This window comes from Eubalaena glacialis, chromosome 13 (genome assembly GCF_028564815.1).
Source record: "Eubalaena glacialis isolate mEubGla1 chromosome 13, mEubGla1.1.hap2.+ XY, whole genome shotgun sequence".
Classification (NCBI taxonomy): Eukaryota; Metazoa; Chordata; class Mammalia; order Artiodactyla; family Balaenidae; genus Eubalaena; species Eubalaena glacialis.
In genome coordinates, this window is record NC_083728.1 from 64,038,945 (window position 1) to 64,054,264 (window position 15,320).

Sequence of the window (15,320 nt, forward strand, 5' to 3'; positions counted from 1 at the left end):
ATTTAGAGACATGGAAAACTGTCTCTTCCCCCTCCAAGTAAGCTCCCAGATTCAAAGCACCTCCTCTCCCACAGATCCCCCATTCTTATTTTGGCGTTTATCTCTTTAAATGGTCCGAGGCTGCTGGTTGACACAGGGTGTTGCTGAGTCATCTGAGGACACAGGGACCTATGTCATGAAGAACTGATGGCAGGGGAGGCCAGCGGGAGACAGATTAGACTTCTCCGAGGCAGGAGTGAGTCAGCCGGGGGTATGTGCCCAGCTCCACCAAGGAGCCGAGAAGGGGTAGCGGACGGCTGCCAGGCTTGTTCAGTGTCATCTGCAACATGGCTAATGGCTCAGATGAACAAACCGGCCTGCTCTAGATGCCCAGGTTGAATATCGCCTGACTAGTCCCAGCACACCTCTCTCTCTGGTCTCTGCTCTCCCCATCTTGCCTTTCTTTGCCCTCTCATCTCTCCTTTTCCTCCTCCTCTTTTTCCCTGTCTCTTCCTCTGTCCTTCCTTGTGGACCACTCTTTTCTCCTTTATCCCTTTATCATTCTATTCCTGCTCTTCTTTCCTTTCTTCCCCTCGTATTCCCTGCCCCTCTTTCCTATCTGCCCCTTCTTTCTGCCTTTTTCCATCTAAGTCTTTTCCCTTCCCTCGGAAGAACTTACAACTTCAAGTCTTCTCTGCCTTTCTTGTCTTTCTCCAGACAGTCTAAGACCAGGGTCATCATACTTTTTCTATAAAGGGCTAGACAGTAAATATTTGGGGCTTTGCAGGTTATTTGGGGCTTTGCAGCCCCTTTGCAGGGCTTAGTTTCTGTTGCAACAACTCAACTCTGTTATGGTAGCGAAAGCAGCCACAGACAATACCTGAATGAATACATGTGGCTGTGTTTCCATAAAGCTTTACTTTCAAAAACAGGCAGTGGCTGGATTGGAGACGTGGTCATAGTTTGCCAAACCCTAAGGAAAACACTCCTTCTCTCATTCACCTCCTTGATCACAAACCACAAACTCACCAACGATTTATGATCCACTCCGGTTCTAAAAGCTAGGGAATATATAATCTTGCTGATTATCTCTCCCAGAAAACTGCGTTAAAAAGAAAAAGTAAAAGAGATATTTGCCTACTATAGCACACAAATTAGACAACAGAAGAACTTGCCTGTCTTATAGTGAATGTGGGGGTCAGACTGGACAGTGATTTAGTGATTGCCTCTTTGGGTCTCTTCCCTAGAGACATCTGATGTCCTTCCCAAAGAAAAAAACACCCCCTTCATCAGAGAAGATATTTAATTAATGACATAAGCCCCCCCCCAAAGTATATCTGTGGTGTTTTCAAATCCATTCATTCATCCACGGAGTTTTATTTGAGCACCTACTATGTGCGAAACTCAGGAATGAGTCCTAGGGGAAACGAAAGGGCAACAAGAATGGACGTGAAAGCGTGTGCCCTCCAGGGAATTACGGTGCGGGGCACGGCAGGGGACAGGGGACGTGGAGAGGCCAGCAAGGAGTAGGCGTCTAGCGTGTGCCAAGCACCGGACTAGTTTCTTTATGTTTGTTCTCACACTCAATGCTTAAACAACTCCAATTTAAAGATGAGGAACCTGGCACTCAGAGAAATAGATCGGCCATGCAGCTAGGAAGTCGCAGAACCTTCCATTGCACCCCTTTTTTGTGTTGGTTTGCTAACTGCCACAAGAATGCTATAAGCATGGAGCTAAAGGAGTTTATAGTTTATAAGCATATCTAGAGCTGCAGTCTTTAAGGAAATGGAGGGGTATATGCGCTGAAGGATGGGTCAGATATCAGAGTAGGAAATGGGTTCAGGAGAAGATGGAAGAAGGGACTCCATTTTTAAAGGCGGTTGCATGGAAAAATCCACGCTTACCTGAAAAAAATGCCAAATGGTGGAATTTCGGATACTGTAGGCAGCTGAGCAGGGAAAATATTTAGTAGTGAGGTGGCCTTCGGTGATTTCCTCAATGCACACGCCACACCTTTCCTAAGCCAGCCCTAAGAAGACGGGCTGCAAAGGCCAGGCAGAGATGTGCCCATCCTCAGAGTGGAAGCGTGGGTGCCTCACCACCCAGGCTGCAGGGGTGTCCAGCTCTCCCTGAGACTCGGATGTTGGCCCAAAATATTAAGCTGGGGAGCCGGACGAGGACAGTGCTGAGGATATTAGCAACCCACCCAGTGGCTCAGAGCAACTTACGAGAATCCTGATTAGATACACAAAGAACTTCTGCAATCACACAAACACCCTCGACTCTGGCTGGCAGCACGGGGTCTCTCACCATCAAAAGCCATCCTGCGAGCTTCAGTGGAAGAGCCGCCAACAAATAAAGGAATCAGGAACATTAACACTGACCCACCCGGAAGCAGGGAGTGGGATTCTCCACCCCCCCCAGCACTCCCCCACTCCAAGACCTGTGAGCATCTTATCCTGGCGTGGTGCTTTCCAAAGCTCTAGAGTCTATCGCAGCAAGGTTCCTTATTGACACAAGAGCAGAGGTTGTGGTCCTTTCTGATTTGTTATCAATTTGAATGAGTCTTTAAAGCGATTGCTTGCAAAGCTGCAGTACAAAAGGGACAAAGGGAACCCAATGCACCTATCCAACTGAAATGATATAGATGGAATCTTGAAAATATTTCACATATGATATTTATCATATATGCCCAAATATGATATAATTGGGGTCACTAGCTAGTTTTAAAACTGGGAGAGTCCCAGCAAAATAGGCTGAGTTGGTTATCCTAGAATACAGTATGAATACAAGAGATACATGTGTCATATCTTTCAAATATTTACATATGATATCTATCATATATACCTAAACATAAGTGCAATGGAATACACCATATAAATAATTTATAGAAGTATATGATAAGGCTTCCTTGGTGGCACAGTGGTTAAGAATCCACCCTCCAATGCAAGGGACACGGCTTCGATCCCTGGTCCGGGAAGATCCCACATGCCCTAGAGCAACTAAGCCCGTGCGCCACAACTACTGAGCCTGTGTGCCACAATTACTGAAGCCCGTGCGCCTAGAGCCCGTGCTCCACAGCAAGAGAAGCCACCACAATGAGAAGCCGGTGCACCTCAACAAAGAGTAGCCCCCGCTGGCCGCAACTAGAGAAAGCCTGTGCGCAGCAACGAAGACCCAATGCAGCCAAAAATAAATAAATTTTAAAAAATCAATGGTTTCCTTCTATTTTCTCAGCATCACTTGCTTCTGAATAATATTATTATATCATCTTGTTCTCCCTAATATCTTTTTGCTGGCCTCTGTACATCGAAAGTGCTTTAACCTCTATGATCTTCCTTCTGACTCTTCAAATTCCAGAATCACATAAAAAAATTACGAAATCTGTGAGATTGCTGGGGCCTAAGAGATCTCCTGTTCAACCTCCCCTTTGAAACCAGAAATGCCATTTTTTTTAGGTCCCAGACTTACTCATTCTTTATGTTCTCACTCAGCTGTCAGCTTTTAGGTGCCAGAGTGATAACAGGGACCCACTAGCTACTTGCTGGTTGCTGGATAAGTTAATGAATGGGGCTTTGTGAACTCTGGCCTATTCTAATCTTTGTCTAGATCTTACTTGTTTTCTTTATGACTTATTCTGTCTTTTCATTCTTCCATTAAAAAAAAACTGATATATCTCATATTTCTCCTTGAGCATTCTCTCACCTACCCAAGATACCAAAGAGTATATATATGTATGTATATATATAAACACATATATAGTATATATTAACTCATATATATATATATGCATTATTACAAATATGTTCATACTTTGAGATTAGATATTTTAGTTTCATACATTGGCAACCAACTGGACTGTAAGATCCTTGAAAGAAAGAAGGAAAAGACCATGAGATCGCCTTCTTGGAACATCAGTGCCTGAGAATGTGTGTTTCTCAGTAAATGTTGGGTATTGATGATCAATGCTGAAAAGTACCTTTGAGTGTTCCCATGGTGCACTCCACTGTTTCAGAAAGAACACGACAGTTAGACAGGAAAAGGAAGGAAAGGTCTTACTGGGATCCTGTGCGTCTCTTAAGGGAGATCAGTAGCCCGTTTCCTAGGGAAATGCCTGGCAGGCTTCACATAAGAGGTTTCCCCAATAACCAAACACTCCATTCAAAGGTTATATTTACACAGCTCATCAGGAAAATTTTTTATACTTTTGACACTCATTAGACTTGTAATCATCCACCGAAGCTACTCTATAACAAGAGATAAACACTCCATTCCAGAGGATGAATAATAATTGGGGACCGCTCAGCACTGTGCTCTTTCCAGGTCTAATTTCAAAGCATAATTAATCCTGCTGAAGCTGCATAAGTGAAATATTTACGCAGATGTGTTAATTCATGTATTTACTCCTAGAGAGACATTCAGAACTGGACACGGCTTTCCGCGAAGATTATCTTAAGACGCCCCCTGGAGCAACGTCATTTTCTCTCCAATGTCTTTTCCCCTTGCTGGTCTCTAAAGATGAAGCTGTGAAGACACATTTCCCAACCCAGAGAGTCTGACCAGGAAAGCCACGAGTCGGGACAGAAAATATCTCTAAGAATCTAGATGCTCTGCTCGTACAAAGAACACATCTTTGGCTTATCTGGATGCCTTTACTTTTATTTTTGTTTATTTGCCACAAAGAGGACATTTTCTGTTCAGCACCTCATTTCCATGATGCTAACTTGACCATATTATCAAAACCATGACACTAAACAGGCTGTGTTGAATACAGGATTTGTGGATGGTCAACAACGATGATGAGGAGGAGGGGGGAAGAGGGTGATGATGGTGCTGATGGCACTGGGGGCGATGATGGTCACAGCCAGCATTTATTGAACCACTTCTATTTCCAGGTGGCTGTACTTAGCTAGCTCTTTACATATAACCTCTCATTTTGTCTTCATGACAACCTTATCAGGTAAATATTTCTGCATTCAGTTGAAGATGAGTAATTACCCCTTTCACAGAAGCATTTGTAAATGGCACAATAGATATTGTTCACACATACACTAAATTACTTCTTCCTAAAGTATCTATATGTCTCAAGCATCTGATTAGCCAACTTTGATAGACATCCTAGAGAACTGAATGAAACAAGAGTCTTACAGGATTGACCCCCATCCAGAGTAAGGCCCCTTAAGTAGCAACTGACACTTACTCACTAGGGGACTCACAAGCCCTCTGAGCTGAAGTTTCCTCCTCTGTAAAATGAGTATAAGCAATATTTAACTTCATAAAGTTGTTAACGAATATTAAATTAAAGAACACATGTAATGCATCCGGTATGGTGACTGGCATATTCTATTCCCCAAATATGTTGCTATTTCATAATAGATGCTGCAAGAGTGACAGCAGTGGTAGGTAGGAGTAGAGTTAGAACTGACTTATTTGACAGCTACCCATCATATTTAAAAGTTTCCTGTCAAATGAAATGCATCCTGACACCAACCATTCATCCATGCATGTATTTATCCATTCAATCCTTCATTGACCAGTTACCTGTCATGTTCAAGATTTTGTAGTGTTTACTGCTGGAAACAAGACTCTCATTTGCCAAGAATTGCACCCCACGTGGAGGTGCTTAGTCAAGCACTGTGGTGGAGGGGTGCTTCACTCCTCTCTGTGTCCACATGCCTTGTCATCTAACTCCCAAACTCCTCCCACACAAGGCAGAGTATACCTCCAGAGTATACTTTGGGCTTGGCCATAGGACTTACTTTGGACAGAAGGGTGTTAGCTGACGTGGATCTGACAAAGCAGAGACTTGAAATGTGCACGTGCAGGTAGGTGTTTTTTCCTTTGCCTCCATCATAGCCAAGGGAAGAGCTTTTCCCAGGTAGGTGCTGCCCCTTCAGCCTGAGACCCAGAATAAACATAGGTGGAACAGAGACCACAGAGATGACCCATGGTCTTGCAGCATCAGGGGAGCCACCACGGCCTGAGGCAGAGCTCTTCCACTCAACCTGTGCTCCCACGAGCAAAATAAATGCTATTGTCGTGTGCCTCCAAGATTTCACAGCTACAGCTGAGCAACACAGCCACAAATCACTGTGACACAGCAGAGAACACGGCTCTTGATCTGAGGAAGGTACAAATGCCCTATAGGGAATTCAAAGAATCAGATGCTTTCATTTGGGAGTGAAATATAAAACACACTTAGATTTCTTGACGGCACTGTGAGAATCCAGGGTTTAATTCTGGGAGTAGAGACTGTAAGGCATTATGCACTTTGTTCAAATTCACACCAACCACAGGCACTAACCTCTGCCCCTTTCAATACCGTATTTGGCCATGGTGGTTGCCAGACTGTCCTCTACCAGCTCTAGACAGGCGTAGCCTGTCCTGGCACCATCTCCGAATATAGCTTCCACCGTTCTTGAAGGCAGCTTCTGCCCTATGCCCTGAGCTTTTGTTGCCTACTCACACTTACTCAAGTTTTAAGGGTTCACCTGCCATCTCTGCTGCCTTTGCTTTTCCTGTCTCAGTTTTGGCAAGTCCAAGGGTAACTAGCATGCCATGTGAGCCATGAGAGGATTCTAAAAACCATGCTAGGGAACAATGGGCTGCGGTGAGATCACCAATTATAAGTAGAGAAGTACCATCATCCCATTAGACTGTAAGCCCCGTGAGGGTGGAAACAGTCTTTTTTTGCATGATAGGCAGCCAAGAGGTGGACTCTAGTGGAAACCCATGGGATTTCTGCTCACTGCTCCCTTTATAGAGATTGGCTCGCCTTCATTCCTCCATAGGATAATAGTTGGAGCTGTTGTGTTAGTACAACGTAACCCCACCCCTTATTCACTCCTGATGAGTCCAAGAAAGAGTGCTTGACCCAAAATGCATCAGGAATTCTTCCTCTGGAATTTGAAATTTAGAATTTGGCAAATAGAGATTGGGACTTATTGTTGCCTTGTTACATAATGTCACTGCTCTAGAGCAGAGTTTTTTTAACCCTGATACTATTAACGTTTGGGGTCAGATAATTCTGTGTTTTGAGATGTGGGGGGCTGTCCTGGGCATTGTAGCATGTTTGCCAGCATCCCTCACCCCTGGCCTCTACCCACGGATGCCGGTATCAAATAGCCTCCCTGTCATGACAATCAAAAATATCTCCAGACACAGCCAAATATCCCCTGGGGGGCAAAATCCCTGCCCCACACTGAGAACCACTGCTCTACAGAGAGGACCTATGAGTTCCTGCTGTTGAGGCCCCAGGACTGCCCTGGTTCCTGTTTTTTTCCTCTGAACCTATTTGCTCAACTCTTTCTTAAATTCACTGAGATAGACACTTCTGCATCCTTAAAATAAACTCCTTTTAATTTACTGAGTTGCCTGTAATTGGTTTCCATTACGAGCAAACTAAAGAATCGCGGTATCATGTGATCAGCACTCAATAAATACTTTTAGTGAGCAAACTCATCACCCAAAGATCTACGGGAAAGCCAGTTAGAAAACAGAGAGCGTGAGGGCCTCAAGTCCCTCAGAAGTAGGGGGTCAACCAAGGTCTTACCATCACCCACAAACTGGAGCAGGGCCAGGTCAATCTGCCTCTTCCAAGGGGAGCCTTTCTGGAGGGCAATTCCATAACCAGTGGTGGCAAAGATGTACCCACTCCCGATGGTCACCAGCTTGCAGCCTTCATCCCTCCCAGCCTTGTAATTCAAGACCGCAGCATCATAGATGAAAGCGTCCAGCTTCCTGCAATGACAAGAAACCAGGGAGTCATGGGGAAGGCGAGGTACCGTCTCAGGGCCCAGCTCCTAAGGCCTGATCCAGCATCACACACTTTCTTTCACATGGGAGACGATGATTCATGACTGCTCCATCACATCATCATAAAAGGATCTATTTTTAATGAGGAGATAAAAGCCAGAACCCTTTTTCTCGAAGTTACAAGAGGCAGTTAAATAAAGACATGAAGAATCCTTATGCCCAAGTGAGTAAACAGTCGAATTTGCTGGTTTGCAAGTTTTTGCCCTTAGCACTCCCAACAGTGAAGAACAGTGGCCTATTTAGAAAGGTTTGCATTAGAACAAAATAAACCATTAAGGGACAGGAGAATCTGATGATTTTGTGCAGGAAGGGGAGAGAGACTAAATAGGAATGATGTCTCCTCCTGCCCAAAGAAACATGTTTATGAAACATGTTTCATTTATATTATAAAAATTGTTACATAATAATTTTTAGAAACCCAAATAATGCAGAAAATATTAAGAATACAATTAAAATTAAAATTGCCTATAATTCCATAACTCAGAGGCAACCTCTGTTAACAAATTTGTGAACAACTTTCCAAATTTTATATGCATGTGTGTATACACACACACACCCCATACACACACACACACACACACACACCCCTTTTAAAACAGGGGTTGGTAACTTTTTCTATAAAGGCAAGATAATAAATAGTTTAGGCTTAGTCTCTGGTGCAACTACTCAGCTTTCTATTGTAGCATGAAGCTGAACTGTGTTTCCTCAAAATTCATATGTTGAAGTCCTAACCCCCCAGTACCTCCAAATATGACCTTATTTGGAGATGGGGTCATTGCAGATGTAATTAGTTAAGATGAGGTCATGGAGCAGGGTGGGCTCCTAATCCAATATGACTGGTGTCCTTATAAAAAGGGGAAATTTGGACACAGACATGCACACAGGGAGAACGCCAGGTGAAAGTTGGAGTTACGCTGCCACAAGCCTCGGAACTTCCAGAAGCCAGGAGAGAGGCCTGGACAGATCCTTCCCAAGTGCCTTCAGAGGCAGCACAGCCCTGCTGACACCTTGATCTCGGCGTTCCAGCCTCCAGAAGTATGAGACAAAAAATTCCTATTGTTTAAGCTTCTCAGTTTGTGATGCTTTGTTATGACAGCCCTAGGAAATTAACACACAGCATGAAAGCATCCATCGATAATACATAAATGAATGAATTCAACTCTGTTCCAATAAAAGGTTATTTACAAAAAACAGGTTGGCCCATGGGACATAGTTTGCCAACCCTGTTTCAACTCTCCAAATATAATTACACCACGCAAACCATTTCACCAATGGCTTTCTTTTCTCGTTTAACCCCACACATAGTGCGTGTATTTCTATGTCAGTAAACAAAGCGCTCTTTTTAATTTGGGGGGACATTTATTTTTATTGAGGTATACCTTATATGGAATAAAGCACTAGATAAATCTTTACGTATGTGTACATCCTTGAAATCACCACGCAGATTGAGGCAGAGAACAAGACCATCACCTCAGAGGTCCTGCTTGCCCCTCCATTCAGCACCCTCCAAAAGGCAAGCATCCAGTAATCCCCTCAAAGGCACGGCTGTGCCTAATTCACGACCTGCATCCTTACTGGTGGGCATGTATGTTGTTTCCAATTTTTAAAGTTATTTAACAAGGCTGAGATGATCAACCTTGAATACAGGGGATGGATATCTCAACTCTAATGTAGGTAGGAAAACTAAATGGGAGAGTACTCAACTTCCTGACACTTTTTCAACTTTAATGCCCTTCACTCCCTAACAAGAAGACATACAACAGTGAAGCAAAAATAAAATAAAGTGGCAGGAAGAGGGTGTAAAATGCTGCATCCTTCCAAAGACAGCTGCTGAAGGACTCCCTATGGGAACAAAACTATTTGGAAGGTTTACAGCTGTGTTCTTCATTTTAATTTTTTGTTTCTATAATGGTTAGAGATGGGGCAAGACTCCAAGGCTTGTCTCACCAACAGTAAGACTCTGAAGCTTTCGTCTCAGGGCTGTAGGGTTGGAGACTTGGTCTTATACTCTGAGAGTATTAAAACGGGATCAGATCATCCAAGTGGAAGAGGGGGAAAAACTGGGCATTGTCAACAGAAATGGCAAACAGAGCTGTCGAACCAAGAGGAAACACCCTTTCTGGACAGCCAGGCTGGTTTGTGTATGATGGCCGTACGGCGTGTGACAGGAGCAGTGGGGGAGCAGGTGGAAGGGATCTGAGTTCTAGTCTACATTTACATCTACGGTGGCGCCACCTCGGAAAGTCACTTCCTTCTTTTGCACTGCTGGTTTCTCACCTGTGGCATAAGATTGTCATTGCGGTCCTTCTGAACTGTGGCATTCTACGGTTCTGCAAGCCAAGAGTCACCTTTCTGTCAGTCTCAACAGGGAAAGTGAGACTCTGGATAACACGTGTACCCTCAGGACTTCAGGACAAATGGACAGCATGTGTACTCTTAATGAAGCTGGGGTGCTTGCCACCTCAATACTTCATGCTGCCATGGAGATGGCGAGAACCTGGGTTTTATTAACACTTTCTAAGACTCCTGCAACTCTCTTCTCTCAATTCCTCAAAAAACAAACATAAATACACACACAGGTGCATATAGGTACATTCAAATGTTAAGGCCATCTGTTGGTATTCAGGGGGTGGAAGTCCTCCCCATCCTGTTAACCCACCACACACTGATGCATTTCTGCAATGGAAATCTAAAACTGTACCTGGCACTCATACGAGAGTTGCCCAACAGCAGTTTAAATTCATATTTTATGGACAGGCACAGATTTCTGCAAATCATTACCATATTTCATGACAAATCTTCAGCTGAGCAAAAAACAGCCGGATGAGCCCAAAGAAAAAGGGACGTTTTCTCGGAAAACAAAGTTTGCAAATGCAAGATGCCATCAAGTCAGAGGGAGGACAGCTGCAAAAGACACAGTTAATTCTGAGCAAAGCAACCACACGCTGGCATGTCTGGGTGGGCCGGCGGCCATGCTCTTAGAGCGGTCTGGCCAGGGAGACTCTCTGTGGTCTCAGGGCCACGTCAGAACCAAAGTGAGGACAACACATGAAGGAAACCACAGGGCCATGCGGACTTTGATTTCTGTCCCCCATTGATGATTCTAGAGAGCTGGGGTCTAAATGCAATGGTCACAGATACCTGCATGTTTTAAAACATCCTGGGGCTTACACAGCTCCGTCTGATAGACAAGGCCATTGTTTGCACAATGCTTGACAAAAGTGCACAGTATTTTACATACATTGTCCCACCAGGGCCTCACAAATGCCCAGTAGGGAAATTTATTATTATTATTATTTTTCTCCTGTGTTGTCTATGAGCAGGCGGGGTTCTGAGAGGCTGAGGCAGCCTGAAGCTCATCGGCAGTATTTCCAAACTCTGTACACAAACCCTCTATGGCAGGATTGTCTAGGAGAACTTTCTACAATGATGGAAATACTCCATATCTGTGCTATGGCTATTGAGCACTTAACATGTGATTAGTGCAACTGAGAACCTGAGTTTTTAATTTTATTTCATTTCATTAATTTAGATTCTGGTGTAAATGGCCACACGTGGCCGGCACGGTGGCTCCCGGTGGGCGGGGGAGGTGGAGGGAGCGAGGGCCCTGGGCTCTCCTTGCTCTGACTCAAAGACCTGTGCCTTTGATCTCTTTCCCACTGAAGGAAAAATGTTCCCATTGCTGAAAAGAAAAGATGTAAAACTCACTGACATCCTCAAGAGTGGGCTTTGTGTTCAAAGACTTTGAACAAGGCACCTGTATTTCTGAGCTTCATTCTTCTCGCTGCAAAGTGGAGCAGACGTTACCTGCCCTTCGAGGGCTGTTGGGAATAAAGCGATGTTATATAAGGAGATGTGTGCGCAGTGCCCGGCACATAACAGATGCTCAAGACACACAGATGCGTTCCATTGAATTCAGATTTTACAGCAAAGGAGCTTACAACTTTTATGCATTCTGTGGGACAAATCCAGTCCTGAATACTTTATATGCATTATCTCATTTCACTGACTCCTTTTAACTGAGCAAAGATGGATGCACTACTGCCGTCCCCACGGAATGAGGAAACGGAGGCACTGAGAGGTAAAGTAAGGGACACAGCTGCCCAGCTTAGGTAAGCGTCAGAGCAGCATTTGGACTTAACACAGTCTGATGACAAAGGCCACAGACCTAACTATTGTGACCATGTTACCCATAAGACTTGTGGAATAAATGGAAACAGCTCTGTCTCCTGCTTTGAGATTCAGACTGGGGGTCACAGCTCTACATGAAGCCCAGCGTTATGAAAAAAGTGGAAGGATCAGAGCAGAGCCGTCAGTTTTAAAAGATTTGGTGGGTCGTTCAGTTTCATCTGTCTCTTTCCCAGGAGATGCATAGCCGTGTAAGGTCTGGAGTCACCTCCACAGAAAACATCTCTTGCCCTCAACACATGCTACCCTACATGTCTGGGAGACATTTAGGCATAGATGGCCACAGCTTCTTGTTGAGGGTAGGGGGGCAGAAAGAGAAAAAGGCCACCTGAAGCCCAATTTAGACCAAAAGCGTTCGGGGGATTGGAGCTGCGATGGTGGGAGACCGAGTGACATCTTAGGCTGCAGCGTAATTGGCAGTGCTGGATTTGGAACAACACAGAGATTAGAGGCTGGCACTGGAGGGAAGAGCCCCTCAGCACTCAGAGCCGTCAGCGGGAAGCTTGAGGGCTCACCCGGAGGGAACACAGCGATGCTGCTCTGCTTGGTGTTTTCTCCTCCTGCTTTTCAAGGGGAGATCATCTGTGTCTCTGCCTTCCCAGCTCCTACCGAGCCACATGGCTGCCACTGGCTCCGTGATTCTTCCACTGGGTGGACAGAGGCCCCACCCAGCCCACCTCTCTGCCTCTGCTCCCTACAGAAGGGTGAGCACTTCTCCACACATTTGTGACAAATGAAACGACATCTCGGCTCCCCAGTGCAAGGGCTGGAACAGAACCGGAGTCTGAAAATTCATGCCGTGCTGTGCTGGCTGTGTGATGTGCCCACCCCACCCCAGGCATCACGGAGACTGTGTGGATGCTGCCACCCTCTCCCTGTCACCCGCAGCCCTCAAGGAAAGCAAATGATAAAAAATGACAGTAATTCAGAATGAGAGGGGGAAATAAGACCTCCTCTCTGCAAATTTGCAAAGGAGCAAAGTAAGGAGGACTGTCACGTGCGCTCCATGCCACTTTAACCGAGCGGCTTCCTGCCAGATTCTCTGACGGCTCTGAAGAGCTGCCGCAGCTTCCTGGAGCGTGTAGATCTGACCCTGTTACCTCCGTCGGTCTCTCCTGTACCTACACGATGGCCTGAACGTTCACTCCTGGCCCCAAGGCTGTCTACCGGCAAAGCTGACTCTCCCTACAGAAGGGGACACCATGGCCCCCAGTCAAGGCATGGCCCCTTTGGGGAAAGGGACTTGTATTGTCAAGTGGCTTGACGTTTCCTAATCAAAAGTTTCCGGTTTTAGCTCATCATCTCCTTATGCATGTTCTCAGATGCTCTCTGGGGGTCTCAGCACATTTAAAGGCTAATTATATAGTAAAAGTTAATTATTCATTCATTAACATTCAAGAAGTCTTTAACTAGACACTGACTTGTTCTGATGAATTAATGAGAACACACACACAGTGTGTGTGTGTGTGTGTGTGTGTGTTATGTGTGTATGTTTTGGAGGTCTAGTCTAAAGCATTACTGAGAATTAAGAATCTCTTTGGGGACTTCCCTGGTGGCGCAGTGGTTAAGAATCCACCTGCCAAGGCAGGGGACACGGGTTCGAGCCTTGGTCTGGGAAGACCCTACATGCCGCGGAGCAACTAATCCCACGTGCCACAACTACTGAGCCTGCGCTCTAGAGCCCGTGAGCCACAACTACTGAAGCCCAAGTGCCACAACTACTGAAGCCCACGTGCCTAGAGCCCATGCTCCCAACAAGAGAAGCCACTGCAATGAGAAGTCCGTGCACCACAACGAAGAGTAGCCCCCGCTCACTGCAACTAGAGAAAGCCCGTGCGCAGCACAGCCAAAAACAAATTAATTAATTAATTAATTAATTTTAAAAAAAAGAATCTCTTTGATGAGAACTGAATGTATTTTTTTAGGGCACATCAAAGCCTTGCTAGGAAGAGGAGCACGTCAGCCAGTAATTCAGGCCAGTCAGCGTGTTTGGGCGACTGTGGAACAGTGGATGGGGTTCAGGTCCACCTCTGCCAGCTCTATGAATGAGACCCAGTCATGGGACCTCTTTGAGCTTCAGTCTTCTCATCTGTATGATGGGGGAATAATAGCTCGTTCACAGGGCTGGATACTGGATGGATGGAAACGGGAGTGAAGGTGTTTTGGAAACTGCACACCCTGGTGCAAGTTCAGGATGTTGCTGGGGCAGTGATGACGTCATTGTGTGGAGAAGCGACGGTGTAGATCATCATCAAGCGCCCAGACACAGGGCTACGGGTGGGTGAACGGCATTCATGGGCCCAGAAGCGGTAGCCCTGAGGATACCTTTGAATGTGCCTGCTTGGGCAGGAGACACTCAATACATACAGAGATTGTACCTGACATCAGCACGGGATGGTCTAAAACAGGCTTCAGGAAAATGGCCTAGAATCACATTATGACTCTGAGTTTGTGAATACAAACTTTAAAGTCAGAATTACACCAACACTGATGCATTTTCACTAAGGAAGCATTTTTCAGAGCAAAGTCTGCTACATTAATTTAATTCCTAGATCAATGTCTCGCATAGCATAGTTGAATTGTTTCCAATTTTTTTGGAAACTACTTTCACTGGGATCAATTCTTTTGTGTTGAAATTTTATAAGGATTTGATTCATTGATCAGCATTTGGGCCATAATAAATTTTACTAATTTATAACTTCTGCCATTTTGAGTTTTCTTTTGTGGGTATGGTTGCCACCAAGTCCAATTCTTCTGGGCCAAAATTGTTCAGAGAGGCAAAATTGGCCAAGAAGATTCAAGTTGTCTATGGCTTTGTAGTCAATAACAAATTTCACTCTGTGTGCTTTTTGCTGTTGTCAGTTTAATTTGTGTTGATTAATTCTTCCAGTAATGTTCACTGTGATTTGGGTAAAAAAGATGGATGGTGAGTATTTATTTTTTAACTGAGAAAATTCTGTGCAGTATCGTAAGACCGAGACAGAGAGAGGCAGAGAAGGAGGGAGGAAACGAGGGAGGGAAAAATACAGATGGAAGCAGGCCCCAAGGAAAATGGGAAGACAGTGAGAGAGAAAGAGAGAAAGGAAAGAACAGGAAAGAGAGAGTGAGGGAAAGAGACAGAGAAGGAGAAAGAGGTTAAGACAGAGAGGGAGAGAATGAAGACAGGGAGATGGACTTACAGGGAGAGACTAAGAGACAAGAGGGAGGGAGAGGGAGGCAGAGAGATGGAGAAAGAGAGAGAGGGAAGAAGGAAGGAAAGAAGGAGGGAGGGAAGGAAGGAGGGAAGGAGGGAAGGAAGGAGGGAGGGAGGGAAGGAAGGAGGGAGGGAGGGAAGGAGG

At 45.1% G+C, this 15,320-nt stretch overlaps 1 protein-coding gene across 2 annotated transcripts in view; it reads right to left on the reverse strand.

The window, feature by feature from the left end:
- The window catches only part of GRIN2A (glutamate ionotropic receptor NMDA type subunit 2A), a 368,737-nt gene that overhangs the window by 30,665 nt on the left and 322,752 nt on the right, over window positions 1-15,320 (reverse strand). For both annotated transcript variants that reach the window (XM_061208159.1, XM_061208160.1), the window contains one exon: window positions 7,532-7,719. In XM_061208159.1, coding sequence (XP_061064142.1) covers window positions 7,532-7,719 — 188 coding nt within the window. The remainder of the gene's footprint in view (window positions 1-7,531; window positions 7,720-15,320) is intronic.